This window comes from Trypanosoma brucei, chromosome 10 (assembly GCF_000210295.1).
Source record: "Trypanosoma brucei gambiense DAL972 chromosome 10, complete sequence".
Lineage (NCBI taxonomy): Eukaryota > Euglenozoa > Kinetoplastea > Trypanosomatida > Trypanosomatidae > Trypanosoma > Trypanosoma brucei.
In genome coordinates this window covers 2,470,617-2,488,073 of record NC_026743.1, presented here as the reverse complement: position 1 = coordinate 2,488,073, position 17,457 = coordinate 2,470,617, and the positions used below count along the sequence as shown (strand labels likewise).

Sequence of the window (17,457 nt, the reverse complement as noted above, 5' to 3'; positions counted from 1 at the left end):
CTGTCTGCGTGCGCTCAGGAAAAAGCAGAGGGTTGTGAGAGAGAAATGTCGTGTCGAGGGGAGAAGAACAGATGCGGGATTGTGAAGGATACCGCCACCTCCGATAATCGGCTTCGGACAACGCGGGAAACGGGTGCAACGCCTCCACTCTACGCGCCTAAAGGGGAACCAACCCGTGTGTCTGCCAATGAAGCAGGAGAGCAGTGTGCCCCGACCAGCGGCGGAGGGTCGGATGATGTGATTCACAACAGTGCGTCCTCTTCATGTTTTTCCGTCAAAACGCTCAAACTGGTGCTGGGCGTTATTAGAGAACCGTTGATTGTCACCACTGTTATTGCCATTATTGTCAGCATGACACCAATTCGAAGGGTTCTACACGTCCCAGTTCTGGGAACGACGTTGGTTGGGGGCAAGAAGTTGGTGGGTGAAGGATGCCCGCTCCTTCGTTCTCTTCTGCCAAGATGCGCAAGGAGGCGAAGAAGAAGCGGCGCCAGCGCAAGCGCACATGGAACGTCTACGTCAGCCGCTCACTCCGCTCGATCAACAGCCAGATGTCGATGACCAGCCGGACGATGAAGATCGTGAACTCATTTGTGAACGACCTGTTTGAGCGCATTGCTGCAGAGGCTGCTACGATCGTGCGTGTGAACCGGAAGCGGACCCTGGGCGCTCGCGAGTTGCAGACGGCTGTGCGCCTTGTGCTGCCTGCTGACCTCGCGAAGCACGCGATGGCAGAGGGGACGAAGGCTGTGTCACACGCTTCCAGCTAAACATCCTACATCAGGAGACCTTTGGTTTGCCACCTTGACATTAGATCCCTCAGTGCCCCTCAGGTGAGGCATTGATATTCCTTTTTTATTTTCCCCCCACCATACCCTCTCCTTGTGGTGGTGATAGATTTCACTGTTTGCCGGAATGTGCCGCTGCCTTCGTTCTTTTCGTGTGTGTGTGTGTGTGCGTGTGGTCCACGCGCTGACACGAAGGCATTCGCATTCGCTTTTGGCACCGCTAGCGCATTTCACAGTGTGTATGTATCGGTGTGGCCGCAGGCGCTATGTACTGCTATGCAAGGCAGCGTGTCATGGCAAAGAAGTCGCTGTCAGCTGTTACCCGCGCTTGCTGCTGTTGCTGTGCGGTCACATAATCTTCCTCTCCCCTTTGACTTGCGTGCGCTGCCCTCGTGTTACCTGTGCGTTGAAGTGCAACTACTTCTTTTTTCATTTCTTCTCTTCCACATTGTATTGCGGTGCTGTTACCTCCGATTTGTTGGTGTGTGCATAGATTTCACGCTACAAGCTACCTCAGGCAACTCGCATCAACAATCTACAAGGGAACGATGGCCACTCCTAAGAGCACACCGGCCAAGACGCGCAAGGAGGCGAAGAAGACGCGGCGCCAGCGCAAGCGCACATGGAACGTCTACGTCAGCCGCTCACTCCGCTCGATCAACAGCCAGATGTCGATGACCAGCCGGACGATGAAGATCGTGAACTCATTTGTGAACGACCTGTTTGAGCGCATTGCTGCAGAGGCTGCTACGATCGTGCGTGTGAACCGGAAGCGGACCCTGGGCGCTCGCGAGTTGCAGACGGCTGTGCGCCTTGTGCTGCCTGCTGACCTCGCGAAGCACGCGATGGCAGAGGGGACGAAGGCTGTGTCACACGCTTCCAGCTAAACATCCTACATCAGGAGACCTTTGGTTTGCCACCTTGACATTAGATCCCTCAGTGCCCCTCAGGTGAGGCATTGATATTCCTTTTTTATTTTCCCCCCACCATACCCTCTCCTTGTGGTGGTGATAGATTTCACTGTTTGCCGGAATGTGCCGCTGCCTTCGTTCTTTTCGTGTGTGTGTGTGTGTGCGTGTGGTCCACGCGCTGACATGAAGGCATTCGCATTCGCTTTTGGCACCGCTAGCGCATTTCACAGTGTGTATGTATCGGTGTGGCCGCAGGCGCTATGTACTGCTATGCAAGGCAGCGTGTCATGGCAAAGAAGTCGCTGTCAGCTGTTACCCGCGCTTGCTGCTGTTGCTGTGCGGTCACATAATCTTCCTCTCCCCTTTGACTTGCGTGCGCTGCCCTCGTGTTACCTGTGCGTTGAAGTGCAACTACTTCTTTTTTCATTTCTTCTCTTCCACATTGTATTGCGGTGCTGTTACCTCCGATTTGTTGGTGTGTGCATAGATTTCACGCTACAAGCTACCTCAGGCAACTCGCATCAACAATCTACAAGGGAACGATGGCCACTCCTAAGAGCACACCGGCCAAGACGCGCAAGGAGGCGAAGAAGACGCGGCGCCAGCGCAAGCGCACATGGAACGTCTACGTCAGCCGCTCACTCCGCTCGATCAACAGCCAGATGTCGATGACCAGCCGGACGATGAAGATCGTGAACTCATTTGTGAACGACCTGTTTGAGCGCATTGCTGCAGAGGCTGCTACGATCGTGCGTGTGAACCGGAAGCGGACCCTGGGCGCTCGCGAGTTGCAGACGGCTGTGCGCCTTGTGCTGCCTGCTGACCTCGCGAAGCACGCGATGGCAGAGGGGACGAAGGCTGTGTCACACGCTTCCAGCTAAACATCCTAAATCTCTCCGTTTTTGTTTATTTTTTGTATTTTTTTGTATTTTGTTTTGTTTTTTTGTTTTATTTTTTTCCCTCTGTTTCCTTTCTTTTAGGTAAATGTTAGGTCGATTTGATTTTTTAGGGAAATTTAGGCTCTATTTTGTGGTTGTGTCGCGGTTATTTTCATTTGAAGGTGATTATGTTGCTTATCGTTTGTTTTTTGTTTATTTTGTTTTTTTTACTTTATCTTTTTTATTCGTGTGGAGTAGGCGTGTTGTTGTCGAGTTTTCCGCATTTTATTTTTTTTGTTGCTTTCTTGGTGGTGTCATTAGTGGTTTGGCCCATACGTCCATGACTCCTGTTGATTTGGTAAAATGTGGTGTGCAGGTTGGACTGTACAATTCTATGACAGACGGTTTTCGCTCTTTGTGGAGGAATTGTGGTGGGTGTTGGTTTCGGTCGATTTCAGTGTTTACGAGAGGGTGGGTTCCTACTTTTTTTGGTTATTCCTCACAGGGTGGTCTAAAATTTTTGTTGTATGAGTTACTGAAGTTTTGGTTTTGCTCAAGGCTTGAAGGATCTGCCGCATCTCCGATGGTGCTCAGCTATGTTAGCAAATTGGGTATTTTTGTCGTCTCTAGCGGTGTAGCTGAGATCTTCGCCGACGTTGCTTTGGCACCCTGGGAGGCTGTCAAAATCATTATCCAAACATCAAATGTTGCCCATACGGAGTTGTCGTATTTCTTTCCGCTTGTGTACTCAAGTGAGGGTATCTATGGGTTTTATAAGGGTCTTCCGGCACTCTGGTGCCGACAGGTTCCCTACACCGTTGTCAAATTTCTCAGCTTCGAGGTTATTGTACGCCTGGCGTATCGCTATTTGTTAACGTCCCCTAGTGACCCCGCACCGAAGTACGTTCAGCTGTTGGTGTCGGTCATATCTGGTGTACTTGCCGGTTTCCTTTGTGCAGCAGTGTCTCATCCTGCAGACACGGTGGTGTCGAAGCTCAATCAGCGTGTAGAGGGTTCGCCCGCGGCGGACAAGAGGAAGGTGGTCCAGATTGTTCGGGAACTTGGGTGGAGTGGGCTGTGGAAAGGCGTTGAGCTCCGTATGATGATGACGGGAGCGTTGACAGCTTTGCAGTGGCTCCTATACGACAGTTTCAAGGTTTCTGTTGGTCTGTCAGCCACAGGTGGCAATGGGGTCCGCATCAGTAACCACGTCGACTCAGACGGTAGGCCCCCAGGAGATAATAAGTGATGCATAACGGACTGTGCTCCTCTCTGAAGCAGTCGGCGTTGTTTGTCACTCAGCATATTTGATTTCTCAATTCCCCCTTGGTTCAGCCATGGCGATGTTACATGGTGATTTCTGTTCTTAACGCACAGGCGATAAGTGATATGTTGGCCTGTTGTCGTTTTTTTTGCTTTTGCTCCTCTGGTGCACTGAATTGGAGTGGCTGACGGTGTTTGCAACAACTCTAGTCTTCTGTGAACGGCCTCTTATTTGGCCTTTTCACAGACGACAGTTCATACCTTTATGCGCGTATGTACTTTGGCGGTGATCGGTGTGGCAAGTGTGTCTGGGTTTCCTGTGTGCATCCTCTTAAAATACGTTACCGCTCCCCGAGGTCGGTTGTTGTATTCCCTTCTGTTTATTTTACTCGTCATTCGTTGGTGCCCTACAAATTAGTCTGCTTGCCACTTTTTTTTTTTTTCTAATTCTCGAATCTAGTTGCACATTTGCCGTACGTGAAGGTGGTGGTCCTTCATGGCGACGGGTGATGCTCGACATTACAGCCATCCCTGCGTGTGCCACTGTATGCTCATTCCCGCTCGTATGCGTTGATGCAATATCTTTTTGTCGTGACTCTTCACAACCCTCACTGTTGCTGGTTGGACACGACAAGGCATGTTCGGCGTCGGTTTCTGGTGGGGCCGTCACTGTCCATAGATTTTTTCCGCAGCATCACCGACTGCTAACAGATGGTGCGGGTTACGTACCCCACTCTGGGAACCGTGCGGTGCTTGCGCTCGCTGATGCAGCTTCAACTGTGACGCTGCACAGTGTTCCACTGTGTGCTACCGATAATACCAAAGGTAGTAGTGGGGACTGCAGTACCATATTTGTTGGTGAACCGTGGGAGAGGGGGGTTTATGTGAGCAAGGTTGTGCCTTTGTGTGGCAACGGTGGTGGTGGGGCGGATGCTGTTTGCGTTCGTAAGGGGGAGACGGGTGTGATGTGGGGAACTTCCTTCGAATATGCGACGGCGTGGAAGATGAGTCTGCGCCCCAACGTCGACAAGCTGGATTTACATCGACAGCAATATCCTCATTTCTGTGCCGGGGGGTTTGTCGCGTCCTCGCGTGACACTTTATTCACCTTTGATTCACACGGCGAGGCCCAACTCCAAATGAAGATCCCGGAGGGAGTTGGACCTCTCGAGGCAGTACAGGGAGGTGGAAGCGGGTCCCCGTTGTATGCTGTGGCGACGGGTTGCGGTACCGTTTTCCTGCACGACGCGCGTTACACCGGTGGGCCATTGTGGATTCAGCGCATCAGTGGTTGTGCTGACGCAAGGGATTTTAGTGAGAATCTAGGTGTTCATACGGTGATGATGACGAGTAATGGTAGAGATGTGTGGGCCATGCTTCTGGGGAGGAAGTTTATATTTTTGCGGTGCGTTAACGGTACCGTTACCTGCAGGTCATTTCCGTCGCCTCCTCGTTTTCTGTTTCCTCAGTTCAGCCCGGCTGGTCTTTTGTTTGAAAGTAACACACTTCATGTTGTTGGCAATGCCCTGGAGAAGAGCGGTTAAGCAGTGTTCGACCGGTCTCCCTGGCGGCACCGAATTTGGTTGAGGTCATCCGCTGGGTGCTTAACGCTCTTGCAATGGGATAACTTCCCCCCCTCCCCCCACGAGCCCCGGTTTCTTTGATGTAGAGGGCGAATAAGTACCTGTTTTAACTGCTCTATTTCACCTTCATGTGGATCCTCTCTCGTTACTGATTTGTCCTGAAGGCAGAGAATTAGGTGCCCATGCTGCGCCGCATTTTTGCATCCAGTCCCGCTTTCCTGCGTTGCACGCTACCGAACCGTGCTCCAGATCAGGTTAAACCTGAACTTGCGGCGGCAATACGCAGGATTATCGCTGAGGATCGGATTGTCATTTTCCTTACGGGCACGCCCCAGGAGCCTCGCTGCGGGTTTACGGTGAAAATGGTGGATATGATGCATCAACTAGGCGTGAAGTATAGCTTTTACAACATTCTGGAGGACGATGAGGTGTGCGAGGGACTGAAGATATATAGCGACTGGCCAACGTACCCTCAGTTGTACATTGACGGTGACCTCGTTGGTGGCTATGATGTTTGTAAGGGTATGCTTCTCAGTGGCCAACTGACTAAGCTTCTAAAGGAGAAGGATCTTCTCTGAGCTTTTAACGTCGCGCTTTGTGTGGTGGCCTGCAGTGTGTTTTGTGGCGGGTCTGGGTTGCGTGAGAAGAGGCGTTTTGGGAGGGTTTTGTTTCCAATACCACTACTGCGTGGTACTGTCAAAAAGCTAAAAGTTTCTTCATAATTGTTACGTGCCTACGCGGAGTTTGCGGCGTAGTGTTGTACCGCTAGTTACCTCTCTGTTGTTTGCGTGGGCATATTAAAAAAACACGCACCTGCATGCAGATATGTACAACACATATATCAAATACCAACCAAATCATTTTCTGATGTAGAAGGGATGTCGATGAATGGCGTTCCACAGGAAGCGGTAAAGGTGCTTTGGGCCGTTCATTGCTCACACCTGGCGCCCTTATCGTACGATGAGGACGCTGTTGGTGAAATGTGGCGTCTTTTTGCGGGGTTTCTTGCCCCGTTACAAATACGTTCGTCCTCCGCCTCCAAAGAACACATGCCCTGTTTGAAGCTCGCAATCTTTACCTTCACCGTTGATCTGCGCATTGACATGATGGAGACGCCAATGCGAAATGCCGTTGTAGGGCAACCCCGGCTTGTCATCCCATTACTGGAGTTCTTTAAAGCTGTGCTTTATTTCCAGCAACATCAGAAGAACCGTCAAATAGGCGAGTTGGGTTCATGGCGGTTGCTGTGCATTGTAATTGGCGATGACGGCTGCGCGACGCCTTTTGATACTTTAGGAGCCTCGTTGCTTGGGAAGCTGGTAACTGTGCGCGGCACTGTTGTGCGAATGAGCCCCCCACGAGTAACCTGCATTGAGATGACATACAGGTGTAACTTGTGTGCAGCAGTTGTCAAGGCGCCAACGGAGGATGGGGTCTTGGTTTATCCTGGCCGTTGCAGTGGTCGATGTCGCGGTTACAATTGGGCTCCATTGCTGGAGCGGGGTGAGTGCGAGGAGGTGCAGTTGCTAAAGGTACAGGAACAGACTGAGTCTTACGATGGATCCACTGTGAGTAGTGGCATACACAATATGATTGTTGTTGATTTACGTGGTATCTGGATAAATATAGCAACAGTCGGTGAGCACGTTGTTGTTTGCGGCGTTCTGTGTGCAAGACGTGGGGAAGGACGGACGAATGCTACGCAGCAAATTGCTGTTCGGGCCTGCTTTGTCGAGAACAGCCGGCACAGCGCCGTTCGAGGGCCCATGCAGACGATAGACTCGTTGGAGGAGAGTGGGCGTTTTTACGAAATGGTCCGCAACCCGCAATGGTTCTCCATGCTGTGCGGCTCACTTGCACCATCTATTTTTGGGCTTGAACATGTGAAAGAGGCGATTATACTGGCTGTGGTGGGAGGCACTGCGATGAAGAAGCGCACCCGCAGCAACATACATTTGCTAATTGTGGGGGATCCCGGTCTCGGCAAGTCGCAATTGCTGCGTGCGGCCTGCACTGTCGCCCCACGCAGTTCCTTCGTCTGTGCTCATACTTCTTCGTCGTGTGGTTTGACCTTAACGCTGTCGAGGGACCCCACAACCGGTGAAACCTCGTTTGAGGCGGGTGCTGTTGTGCACGGCGACGGCGGCATAACATGCATTGACGAGATTGACAAAGGGGTTCCTGAGCATAATGCCCTTCTTGAGGTCATGGAACAGGAGTCTGTTTCGATGGCTAAGGCTGGTATGGTATTTTCGGTGCCTGTGCATACGGCGATTCTCACCGCGGGAAACCCCATAGGGGGGCGCTTCGATGATACAAAGTCCATACCAGCAAACCTTAACCTGTCTCCTGCGCTATTTACGCGCTTTGACATTGTGATTTGCATGCGGAGCCCGTCGGCTGACGCTTCCCGCTCTCTTTCGGATCACGTGTTGCAGTTGCACCGGTGCGTAAAAGGTGGTGGATCCCGTACGGTGGCAAAAACTAGTGGCCCCCCACTTCCGCTTGAGACGGTTCAGCGCTTTATAGCTTTTTGTCGACATAACTGCCATCCCTCGCTCCGACAGGAGGCATGTGATGTTCTTAAAGCATACTACCTACAGCGCCGTGCTGAAGCTGCAATGGGTGAGTTGGCCGTCACTCCGCGCTTCCTTCAAGCACTCATTCGAGTCTCGGAGGCTCGCGCAAAGGTCGAATTGCGTCACGAAGTTACTGCTGAAGATGCCAGATATGCGGTGGAACTAATGAAGCGATGTTTTGGTTCTCATAATTTTGGTCGTAGGCAGCCTACGTGCACAGGTGCTGCTGCTAAAAAAATGACTCAGCGTGAGAAGATACTTGATGCCCTCAAGGGTGAGGTATGTCGTACGGGCGTGAATGCCCTGTCGCACCGCACAGTGCTCGCCGCATGTGAAGAAGCGGGCTGTCGAGATGCGAATGCTATGGTTTACCAGCTGAATGAGGCTGGCGTTATTCTGCAGATGGGTGGCAAATACCAACTGCGCGGTGTTTAGTTTATTTCCTCCAGTTAGTGAGGGGAACCTCGTTCGTTGAGAATATGGTAGTTTCAAGGGAGCCAAGGGGCGAAGGGGGGGGGGCTGACGTTAATTTCTGTATATGTGAAGTTTGCGGAAGCCTGTATAAATGTGCTTTTCTCCAATTCCTCTTTGACTGACAAATTGGTTGTGTTCGAATTTGCTGTTTGCACTTGTGTTCTGTATTTTTCAACCTTGTCTAACTCAACCACACTCTTTTCCCTTCCCTCATCTCGGTTGTTGAATAAATATGTAAACAATTTTCTTGTGCACTGTTGTGGTAGAGGTTAGCATCCGTTTACTGCAATACAGAAATGATGCAGAAATCAGTCACCTTCTTACGTCGGGGAAAACCCCGACCACGGGCTGGCATGTTCCCTGACAAGTACCGTCGTGTTCCTATGCTTTTGAAACCACAACAAGGCGGCCAACAGTATTTCAACCATTTTCTGATTCGGTCTACTAATGACCGACTGACGCAGCAAGATGTTGATAACGCTTCCGGCCAGGCTCATTCCTTTATTTCCCCGCAGCTTCCACAGATGGATTGGCGGAATATGTCAGCACGAAGCAGCGAGGAGTCGATCAGGGAGGAGATGCGGCAGCTCGCAGAGAATGATGTGATGCAGCACCAGCGCGTCTTCAATGAGCGTATGTGGTATGAAAAGGAGGAGGAGCATCGCATGAAGGCTCGCAGTTGCCCTGAAGAGACAAGTGAACATGCATTCAGCAATGATGGAGCCGTGCCTCCTCCCCGCGTCCTTGGGGGAGACTATTTCAAGACTCGTTTTGGTTATTCTCTCGTAAAAAACAGTGAAATGACGCAGGGACCAGTAGATTACAGCCAACTTGACATGTGGGGGGAAATGCCGAGGTATACCAGTGACATGGTTTTCCTCTACCTTGTTTCGCGGCGACGTAACACATATGCGGTTGCCTACACCTACGAGGGAAAACGTATCCTGAATACGTATACGGCTGGTAACAGAGGACTGAAGGGTGGCGATCGCGGTTTCCGAAGCGAGGGCTCCACCGACAACGGTCACCAAGTGACCAGCATGTACCTTAACGATTTACTCCCAAAATTGCGTGAGATGCGGGCGAGCGAAGGGCGCCCAATGGGTCGCGGTGAGAAAGTGGAGCTGGTAGTTCGTGTGATGGGCTTCTATAACGGTCGACAGGGTGCTGTGCGCGCGGTGCAAGACCGTGCCAATGAGTTTCACGTGAGATACTTCGAGGATATTACCCCGTTCCCGTTGAATGGTCCCAAGATGCCTCGTGGCGTCTTCAAGTAAGTTGTCGTCTCCCCCTTTCCTCTTCTGTTCGTTCGTTTATTTATCCAATAAACGTTTGAGTTTTTAAACATCAAGTGTTGATGGAGAGATGGTTGGCAGCAACGGGGGAGGGACTAAAGATGCTCATCGGCGTACCCACCCCTTCATTACTATCTGTTGTTTCCCGTGGCTCCGTGTGTGTTTTTGGGACGCTCCTGGGGAACCACCATCACCACCACCGTCAACTTTTCCGCGTTTCCATTTCTACAACTCCATTTTGTCACTAGAAGGTAATCGCTGACGCTAACCTACTGACGCTAACATCCATCCACTCGTCTATACATCCGTGATAAGTATATTCGTACCACGCAACAATTTTCCGTTTTACTTGCTTCACTATGTCCAAGGCCTTCGATTTGGTTGTTATTGGCGCCGGGTCTGGAGGGTTGGAGGCAGGCTGGAACGCCGCGACTTTGTACGGGAAGCGCGTTGCCGTAGTCGACGTGCAGACTTCGCATGGACCGCCGTTTTACGCGGCTCTCGGTGGAACGTGCGTGAACGTCGGTTGTGTGCCCAAGAAGTTGATGGTCACAGGTGCACAGTACATGGACCACCTTCGCGAGTCTGCGGGGTTTGGCTGGGAATTTGACGGCTCGTCCGTTAAGGCAAACTGGAAAAAGCTGATCGCGGCAAAGAACGAAGCCGTACTGGATATCAACAAGAGTTATGAAGGAATGTTCAACGACACTGAAGGCCTAGATTTTTTTTTGGGTTGGGGGTCGTTGGAGTCGAAGAATGTTGTTGTTGTGCGTGAGACGGCTGATCCCAAGAGCGCCGTGAAGGAGCGCCTGCAGGCAGATCATATACTCCTTGCCACTGGGTCGTGGCCTCAGATGCCTGCGATCCCTGGCATTGAGCATTGTATAAGCAGTAACGAAGCGTTCTACCTTCCGGAGCCCCCCCGCCGCGTGTTGACTGTGGGTGGTGGCTTTATATCCGTGGAGTTTGCCGGTATATTTAATGCCTACAAGCCACCAGGGGGCAAGGTAACACTCTGCTACCGTAACAATCTCATTCTTCGTGGATTTGACGAGACAATCCGGGAGGAGGTAACGAAACAACTCACCGCCAATGGTATTGAGATAATGACAAATGAAAACCCTGCTAAAGTGAGTCTCAACACCGATGGAAGCAAACATGTGACGTTCGAGAGTGGAAAGACTCTGGATGTTGACGTGGTTATGATGGCAATCGGTCGCATTCCCCGCACCAACGACCTCCAGTTGGGGAACGTCGGTGTAAAGCTTACTCCCAAGGGAGGTGTGCAGGTGGATGAGTTCTCCCGCACTAACGTGCCGAATATTTACGCCATCGGCGACATCACAGACCGCCTGATGCTCACTCCTGTGGCCATCAACGAAGGTGCAGCCCTTGTGGATACAGTCTTCGGTAATAAACCACGGAAAACAGACCACACACGTGTTGCTAGTGCCGTCTTTTCGATACCTCCCATTGGAACCTGTGGCCTCATCGAGGAAGTTGCGGCGAAGGAATTCGAAAAGGTTGCGGTTTACATGTCTAGCTTCACTCCGCTCATGCACAACATCAGCGGGTCGAAGTACAAAAAGTTTGTGGCAAAGATTGTCACAAACCACAGTGATGGCACAGTGCTTGGGGTACATCTTCTTGGTGACGGTGCTCCAGAGATAATTCAGGCCGTCGGTGTGTGCCTAAGGCTGAACGCAAAGATCAGCGACTTTTACAACACCATAGGTGTCCACCCTACGAGCGCTGAGGAACTTTGTTCCATGCGAACACCTTCCTACTACTATGTTAAGGGAGAGAAGATGGAGAAGCTTCCGGACTCTAACCTGTGAGCATAGAGTGGGCGATACGTTGTGCGTGTGATAAGGGTCAATATAAAGGACCGCGGCGGTTTGGCACACTTGAAAGGGACGCGTAGGAGGCGCACGTGAGGTTTTACCGGATGGTTCTTTAAACCGCCCGGCGCATGTGGTATGGAAGCGACCTTGCGTAATTTGCTGTTTCGATTCCATTACCGGTGGGAGTGAGCTAATGCCTTGCCAAGGAGGTCCGTTCTCGCTTCCTCCTATTTGTGTTCCTTTTATTTTTCTTTTCCCCTTCTTTTATTTCTACCTCACCCCGCATTGATGGTTGCACTGGGTTTGTTCGGAAGACAAAATCTTTTCTTTCTTATTTATTTCTACTTTTACATTTGTTCGCCCTTCTCATCCTCTGCCCAATGATCTCGTGAGCATTTTTCACTTCTAAGCACCCGCCCATATCTGTGAGGTGCGAGAAAAACATCCAAACAAACCTGTTTTCCCCGTGAGGGGACCGAAGAAGGCCAGGAGGGGAGATGTGAAAAGGCGTGTGTGGAAGCAAAGGATGCAACCGAAACAAAATTTGACAGTAATCGGGAGAAGAAAGTGAGGCAGTCGAACCCGCCGTGCGCGAACTGCCACAAAAACAATATATCACAATGAGACACGCGTACGTGCACGTGTGACGGAAGTGCGGGGAGAAACGCCAGGAAGGCACTGGCATCCATGATGGTGTTGGTGGCGTGCTCACGTGTGTGTCATTTTTTTTTATATCTATCTCGGCTCTCTGTGTGTTGTTCCTCCGCTCTTCACTTCTTCTTTCCCTCTTTTTTTTTCAGGAAAAAATTCCGTTTGTTGTGTTTACCAACACCGACCGTGGTCATCGCCAAAAGGTAGTGAGTTGAGCTCCGCCACGCGCCCAAAAGGAACAAACAGCAACAGCAGGAGTTGTGGAGGAAAAAGGGAAAGGGAGAGGGAGAGGCCATGAGCGAGTTCGAAGCACTGGGCGTGCACCAATGGTTATCGAAGCAGTGCGCTTACATGGCGCTACACCATCCCACCCCGATACAAAAGCTTTGCATCCCTTCTATACTCGCTGGGAAGTGTGTTGTTGGGGGTGCGGCCACTGGAAGCGGTAAGACAGCGGCTTTTGTTCTTCCGTTACTCCAGATATTGGCGGAGGACCCTTATGGTGTTTTCGCTCTTGTGCTGACGCCGTCTCGTGAGCTTGCGTACCAGATATTGGATCAATTTGTAGCGCTTGGCGCCCCCCTCCATATTCGTGCCGCCCTTGCCATTGGTGGTGTACCCCATGAGCAGCAGGTGAGCGTGTTGCACGGTCGGCCACATGTTGTTGTTGCAACACCTGGTCGCCTCAAATTTCTTCTTGGAACCTTTCCGGAAGCTCGCAAGGCCTTTTCACATCTCCGCTTTCTCGTGCTCGATGAGGCTGACCGGCTCACAACCGATGATATGGAGGGGGATGTTTCGGATGTTGTTGAACTGCTACAACCACCACGCCCCACCCGACGCACTCTTCTCTTCACCGCTACGCTGGAGCAACACCTTGTACGCGTTGAAAAGGGAGGATGGTTGGAACGCCTTGGTATCTCCGATGCTGCGGGCCAACTCGAGGTGCACGCCACCAACACTGTGATGAATATGCCAGATGTAGCACGTAAGTCTGACAACGAATCGAGTGGCAGTGGGAACTCCCTTGGTACTTCATACACTGTGGTCGACTCACTAAGGCAAACATATCTCTTCATTCCCAACATGGTAAAGTTAGCCTACCTTGTTGCAGCGCTCAGGAGTGTGGGATCGGATCAGACAACCATCATTTTTGCCAACTCGTGTATGCGGTGTGAGATTGTTAGGCTTACCTTGCAGCTCCTCGGTTTTCCTGTTTGTAGCCTGAACTCTATAATATCACAGAAGCATCGAATTGATAACTTAGCCACCTTTAAGCTGGGCATTGCCCGCGTTTTGGTTGCCACCGATATCGCCAGTCGAGGTTTGGACATTCCCGCAGTTGGTGCTGTTGTACATTATGACCTTCCAAAGCAGTCCTCTACTTATTTACACCGTGTGGGTCGTACAGCCCGTGCCGGAAGGAAGGGTCTCTCCGTTGCACTTATAACGGAAAATGATGTGAGCCTTGTGAAACGACTGGAGAAAAAGCTTCAGTGTACCTTAGAACTCTGGAAGGTAAAGGGTGTGGGTGAAAAAGATGTGTTAAAGATCCTTGATGAGGTCTCCAGTGCTAAGGTACAAGCGAAATTGCAGATCGAGGATCAGTTTGGAGAACGTGTGGAAACTTTGAAGGCGCATGCAGCAGCGAAGAAGGTTATTAGACAGGTAAAACAGAAAAAAACTAAGAATGGAGCGTTTGCGGCTACTCCAAACAAGCGAGATAAGATGCGAGTGGGCAAACGCCTGCCAAATCTCCTTGCAGGGGAAGCAGGCACACAAACCAAAGGGGTAAGAAAACCCACAAAGCGAGATCGAACTGACTCACCGGAAGAAACCAGCATGGCAGGGGAATAAAGTAAGGACAGAAAGGCTGTGAACCAAAAAAGGGATAAACTTTTCTCCGCCCTTGCGACACCCAAGATAAGGGTTAAGGTAAAAACGAAAGTCTCCCTATAACTTGTGCATTAGTACTCAAGTGTGTATTCCTTGCCTGTAGTTTGGCTACATGCCACTCCTTCCTCTCTCCACCCTTGTGGGATCTCCTCGACGGGGGCTTTACACTTTTTTTCTTCTTTCACCATTCCCTTTGAACCGCAACCACACTCGTGTTACACCATGTGACTGAGCCGATTGCACTGTAATTTAGGTGAATCCTCAGTGCTAGGCAGCACAAAGCTCTGGGGTGAGTGGAATCGGTTGCAGGTGCCAGCATGCACACCGGGGACAAGCGAGTTCTTCCATGTTTTGACAACCATTACAACAGCGGTGTCCTCGTAGATAACTGGTTCGACGCACGCATCAATGAGGCGCATGGCAAATTCACGATCGCAGTAGACGGCCAATCTCCGCTGCCGTCCTCAGTTTATAAGGCTGATTACTCTACCCCATGTGTTACAGCGGTCCGGCCGATGTTGCGGCAGCGTGGACTCGGGAAGAGCCTTATATTTGGAAGCGGCCTACCAACAGTCGATGAAGTTGTGGCAACAAGCAAAGACTATGGCGCCACACAGCGATACCTGATTGATAGCAGGTATGGGAAGCCAAAGCACCATTGCGAACCGTTAAACACGCTCAGCGGCGTAGACCGCTTTGCACTAACTGGGAAACTGTCCAAACCAGTAAACCAACCAACAGTAGATGATGCCATGGTTGACCGATTTCGCACAACAAAGTCTGCTATGGATGTCACCATTTTAAACCACCACGTGCAACGACAGTTGTCCGCGGGAAGGAACTGTGGCACGAGAACCCAAATGTAACGACCAGCGGTTGCCAGTCAGTAGATGTAGAAAAGGAGGCAGTTTCTCAAACGCCTAACGTCACGTGTATTTGCATGAGTAACACCTTCCACAAGGAACTGTGATGACTGAACACCAAAAGTATACCTTAATATCCGCTAACTCAACCCCAAATGATGAAAAACAAATTAGAATATTCGCTGTAAGATAATTTACCACACACCCCTCTGCAGGATATTCTCTTCATCTAAAAGTGATAAGCAGGACGTTTGGACAAGCAAACCGAACAAGATTAAGCATATATCATTTTGAGCAAAAACAGAAATCTTTTCTAGCTAAAGCATAAGCCAACCACATCGACGACAAACAAGAACAAAGAATGTACGAAAAAAAAAAGCAACAAGTATATAAAAACAACAAAGATGAACAACATAAATATCGGAGGAAAGAGAAAAACAAATGTACAGAAAAAAACAATGTAAAAAAGAATAACAATTCTCCAAAGCAATTTGCAATAAATGGAACAAATAAACAAATGCAGGATTCTGACATAGCAACTCAATACAACGACGGAGACAACACCTACAACAATAACCAGGGGCAAATTCATAGGGAAGAAGTTACAACCGATATGCGCCACGTGGATGAGAGCCACTTCCTGACCACCACACATGAGGCATACAAACCCATTGACCCCAGTGAATATCGTCAGAAGCGTACCGTTGGGGAAGAAGTTACAACCGATATGCGCCACGTGGATGAGAGCCACTTCCTGACCACGACACATGAGGCATACAAACCCATTGACCCCAGTGAGTATCGTCAGAAGCGTACCGTTGGGGAAGAAGTTACAACCGATATGCGCCACGTGGATGAGAGCCACTTCCTGACCACGACACATGAGGCATACAAACCCATTGACCCCAGTGAGTATCGTCAGAAGCGTACCGTTGGGGAAGAAGTTACAACCGATATGCGGCACGTGGATGAGAGCCACTTCCTGACCACGACACATGAGGCATACAAACCCATTGACCCCAGTGAATATCGTCAGAAGCGTACCGTTGGGGAAGAAGTTGCAACCGATATGCGGCACGTGGATGAGAGCCACTTCCTGACCACGACACATGAGGCATACAAACCCATTGACCCCAGTGAATATCGTCAGAAGCGTACCGTTGGGGAAGAAGTTACAACCGATATGCGGCACGTGGATGAGAGCCACTTCCTGACCACGACACATGAGGCATACAAACCCATTGACCCCAGTGAATATCGTCAGAAGCGTACCGTTGGGGAAGAAGTTACAACCGATATGCGGCACGTGGATGAGAGCCACTTCCTGACCACGACACATGAGGCATACAAACCCATTGACCCCAGTGAATATCGTCAGAAGCGTACCGTTGGGGAAGAAGTTACAACCGATATGCGGCACGTGGATGAGAGCCACTTCCTGACCACGACACATGAGGCATACAAACCCATTGACCCCAGTGAATATCGTCAGAAGCGTACCGTTGGGGAAGAAGTTACAACCGATATGCGGCACGTGGATGAGAGCCACTTCCTGACCACGACACATGAGGCATACAAACCCATTGACCCCAGTGAATATCGTCAGAAGCGTACCGTTGGGGAAGAAGTTACAACCGATATGCGGCACGTGGATGAGAGCCACTTCCTGACCACGACACATGAGGCATACAAACCCATTGACCCCAGTGAATATCGTCAGAAGCGTACCGTTGGGGAAGAAGTTACAACCGATATGCGGCACGTGGATGAGAGCCACTTCCTGACCACGACACATGAGGCATACAAACCCATTGACCCCAGTGAATATCGTCAGAAGCGTACCGTTGGGGAAGAAGTTACAACCGATATGCGGCACGTGGATGAGAGCCACTTCCTGACCACGACACATGAGGCATACAAACCCATTGACCCCAGTGAATATCGTCAGAAGCGTACCGTTGGGGAAGAAGTTACAACCGATATGCGGCACGTGGATGAGAGCCACTTCCTGACCACGACACATGAGGCATACAAACCCATTGACCCCAGTGAATATCGTCAGAAGCGTACCGTTGGGGAAGAAGTTACAACCGATATGCGGCACGTGGATGAGAGCCACTTCCTGACCACGACACATGAGGCATACAAACCCATTGACCCCAGTGAGTATCGTCAGAAGCGTACCGTTGGGGAAGAAGTTACAACCGATATGCGGCACGTGGATGAGAGCCACTTCCTGACCACGACACATGAGGCATACAAACCCATTGACTCCAGTGAGTATCGTCAGAAGCGTACCGTTGGGGAAGAAGTTACAACCGATATGCGGCACGTGGATGAGAGCCACTTCCTGACCACGACACATGAGGCATACAAACCCATTGACTCCAGTGAGTATCGTCAGAAGCGTACCGTTGGGGAAGAAGTTCAAC

The 17,457-nt window shown here is 50.7% G+C and overlaps 14 protein-coding genes across 14 annotated transcripts in view; 13 read left to right on the top strand and 1 right to left on the bottom strand.

Annotated features, from left to right (window-relative positions):
- Nucleotides 1-431: 431 nt before the first annotated feature.
- On the top strand, nucleotides 432-770 carry TbgDal_X12770 (histone H2B, putative; the record flags this gene model as incomplete). Its single annotated transcript, XM_011780143.1, has 1 exon — nucleotides 432-770. One exon carries the CDS (start codon nucleotides 432-434, stop codon nucleotides 768-770), a length of 339 nt encoding a protein of 112 aa, XP_011778445.1.
- A 145-nt stretch (nucleotides 771-915) lies between these two features.
- On the top strand, nucleotides 916-1,281 carry TbgDal_X12760 (hypothetical protein, unlikely; the record flags this gene model as incomplete). The annotated part of the gene is made up of 1 exon (XM_011780142.1): nucleotides 916-1,281. One exon carries the CDS (start codon nucleotides 916-918, stop codon nucleotides 1,279-1,281), a length of 366 nt encoding a protein of 121 aa, XP_011778444.1.
- Nucleotides 1,282-1,336: 55 nt separating this feature from the next.
- TbgDal_X12750 (histone H2B, putative) lies at nucleotides 1,337-1,675 on the top strand (the record flags this gene model as incomplete). The annotated part of the gene is made up of 1 exon (XM_011780141.1): nucleotides 1,337-1,675. The coding sequence occupies one exon, from the start codon at nucleotides 1,337-1,339 to the stop codon at nucleotides 1,673-1,675; it is 339 nt and encodes a 112-aa protein (XP_011778443.1).
- Nucleotides 1,676-2,241: 566 nt separating this feature from the next.
- Nucleotides 2,242-2,580, top strand: TbgDal_X12740 (histone H2B, putative; the record flags this gene model as incomplete). Its single annotated transcript, XM_011780140.1, has 1 exon — nucleotides 2,242-2,580. The coding sequence occupies one exon, from the start codon at nucleotides 2,242-2,244 to the stop codon at nucleotides 2,578-2,580; it is 339 nt and encodes a 112-aa protein (XP_011778442.1).
- A 103-nt stretch (nucleotides 2,581-2,683) lies between these two features.
- TbgDal_X12730 (mitochondrial carrier protein, putative) lies at nucleotides 2,684-3,826 on the top strand (the record flags this gene model as incomplete). The annotated part of the gene is made up of 1 exon (XM_011780139.1): nucleotides 2,684-3,826. One exon carries the CDS (start codon nucleotides 2,684-2,686, stop codon nucleotides 3,824-3,826), a length of 1,143 nt encoding a protein of 380 aa, XP_011778441.1.
- A 523-nt stretch (nucleotides 3,827-4,349) lies between these two features.
- On the top strand, nucleotides 4,350-5,384 carry TbgDal_X12720 (hypothetical protein, conserved; the record flags this gene model as incomplete). Its single annotated transcript, XM_011780138.1, has 1 exon — nucleotides 4,350-5,384. The coding sequence occupies one exon, from the start codon at nucleotides 4,350-4,352 to the stop codon at nucleotides 5,382-5,384; it is 1,035 nt and encodes a 344-aa protein (XP_011778440.1).
- A 221-nt stretch (nucleotides 5,385-5,605) lies between these two features.
- TbgDal_X12710 (monothiol glutaredoxin, putative) lies at nucleotides 5,606-6,001 on the top strand (the record flags this gene model as incomplete). Its single annotated transcript, XM_011780137.1, has 1 exon — nucleotides 5,606-6,001. One exon carries the CDS (start codon nucleotides 5,606-5,608, stop codon nucleotides 5,999-6,001), a length of 396 nt encoding a protein of 131 aa, XP_011778439.1.
- Nucleotides 6,002-6,301: 300 nt separating this feature from the next.
- On the top strand, nucleotides 6,302-8,437 carry TbgDal_X12700 (minichromosome maintenance (MCM) complex subunit,putative; the record flags this gene model as incomplete). The annotated part of the gene is made up of 1 exon (XM_011780136.1): nucleotides 6,302-8,437. One exon carries the CDS (start codon nucleotides 6,302-6,304, stop codon nucleotides 8,435-8,437), a length of 2,136 nt encoding a protein of 711 aa, XP_011778438.1.
- A 335-nt stretch (nucleotides 8,438-8,772) lies between these two features.
- TbgDal_X12690 (hypothetical protein, conserved) lies at nucleotides 8,773-9,753 on the top strand (the record flags this gene model as incomplete). The annotated part of the gene is made up of 1 exon (XM_011780135.1): nucleotides 8,773-9,753. One exon carries the CDS (start codon nucleotides 8,773-8,775, stop codon nucleotides 9,751-9,753), a length of 981 nt encoding a protein of 326 aa, XP_011778437.1.
- Nucleotides 9,754-10,130: 377 nt separating this feature from the next.
- Nucleotides 10,131-11,609, top strand: TbgDal_X12680 (trypanothione reductase, putative; the record flags this gene model as incomplete). The annotated part of the gene is made up of 1 exon (XM_011780134.1): nucleotides 10,131-11,609. One exon carries the CDS (start codon nucleotides 10,131-10,133, stop codon nucleotides 11,607-11,609), a length of 1,479 nt encoding a protein of 492 aa, XP_011778436.1.
- Nucleotides 11,610-11,962: 353 nt separating this feature from the next.
- TbgDal_X12670 (hypothetical protein, unlikely) lies at nucleotides 11,963-12,304 on the bottom strand (the record flags this gene model as incomplete). Its single annotated transcript, XM_011780133.1, has 1 exon — nucleotides 11,963-12,304. The coding sequence occupies one exon, from the start codon at nucleotides 12,302-12,304 to the stop codon at nucleotides 11,963-11,965; it is 342 nt and encodes a 113-aa protein (XP_011778435.1).
- Nucleotides 12,305-12,560: 256 nt separating this feature from the next.
- On the top strand, nucleotides 12,561-14,123 carry TbgDal_X12660 (ATP-dependent DEAD/H RNA helicase, putative; the record flags this gene model as incomplete). Its single annotated transcript, XM_011780132.1, has 1 exon — nucleotides 12,561-14,123. The coding sequence occupies one exon, from the start codon at nucleotides 12,561-12,563 to the stop codon at nucleotides 14,121-14,123; it is 1,563 nt and encodes a 520-aa protein (XP_011778434.1).
- A 356-nt stretch (nucleotides 14,124-14,479) lies between these two features.
- TbgDal_X12650 (hypothetical protein, conserved) lies at nucleotides 14,480-15,028 on the top strand (the record flags this gene model as incomplete). Its single annotated transcript, XM_011780131.1, has 1 exon — nucleotides 14,480-15,028. One exon carries the CDS (start codon nucleotides 14,480-14,482, stop codon nucleotides 15,026-15,028), a length of 549 nt encoding a protein of 182 aa, XP_011778433.1.
- Nucleotides 15,029-15,386: 358 nt separating this feature from the next.
- Nucleotides 15,387-17,457, top strand: part of TbgDal_X12640 (hypothetical protein, unlikely) — a gene marked incomplete at both ends in the record, with an annotated part of 2,178 nt that continues 107 nt past the window's right edge. The window contains one exon of the mRNA XM_011780130.1: nucleotides 15,387-17,457. This exon is cut by the window's right edge and continues 107 nt beyond it. Coding sequence (XP_011778432.1) covers nucleotides 15,387-17,457 — 2,071 coding nt within the window.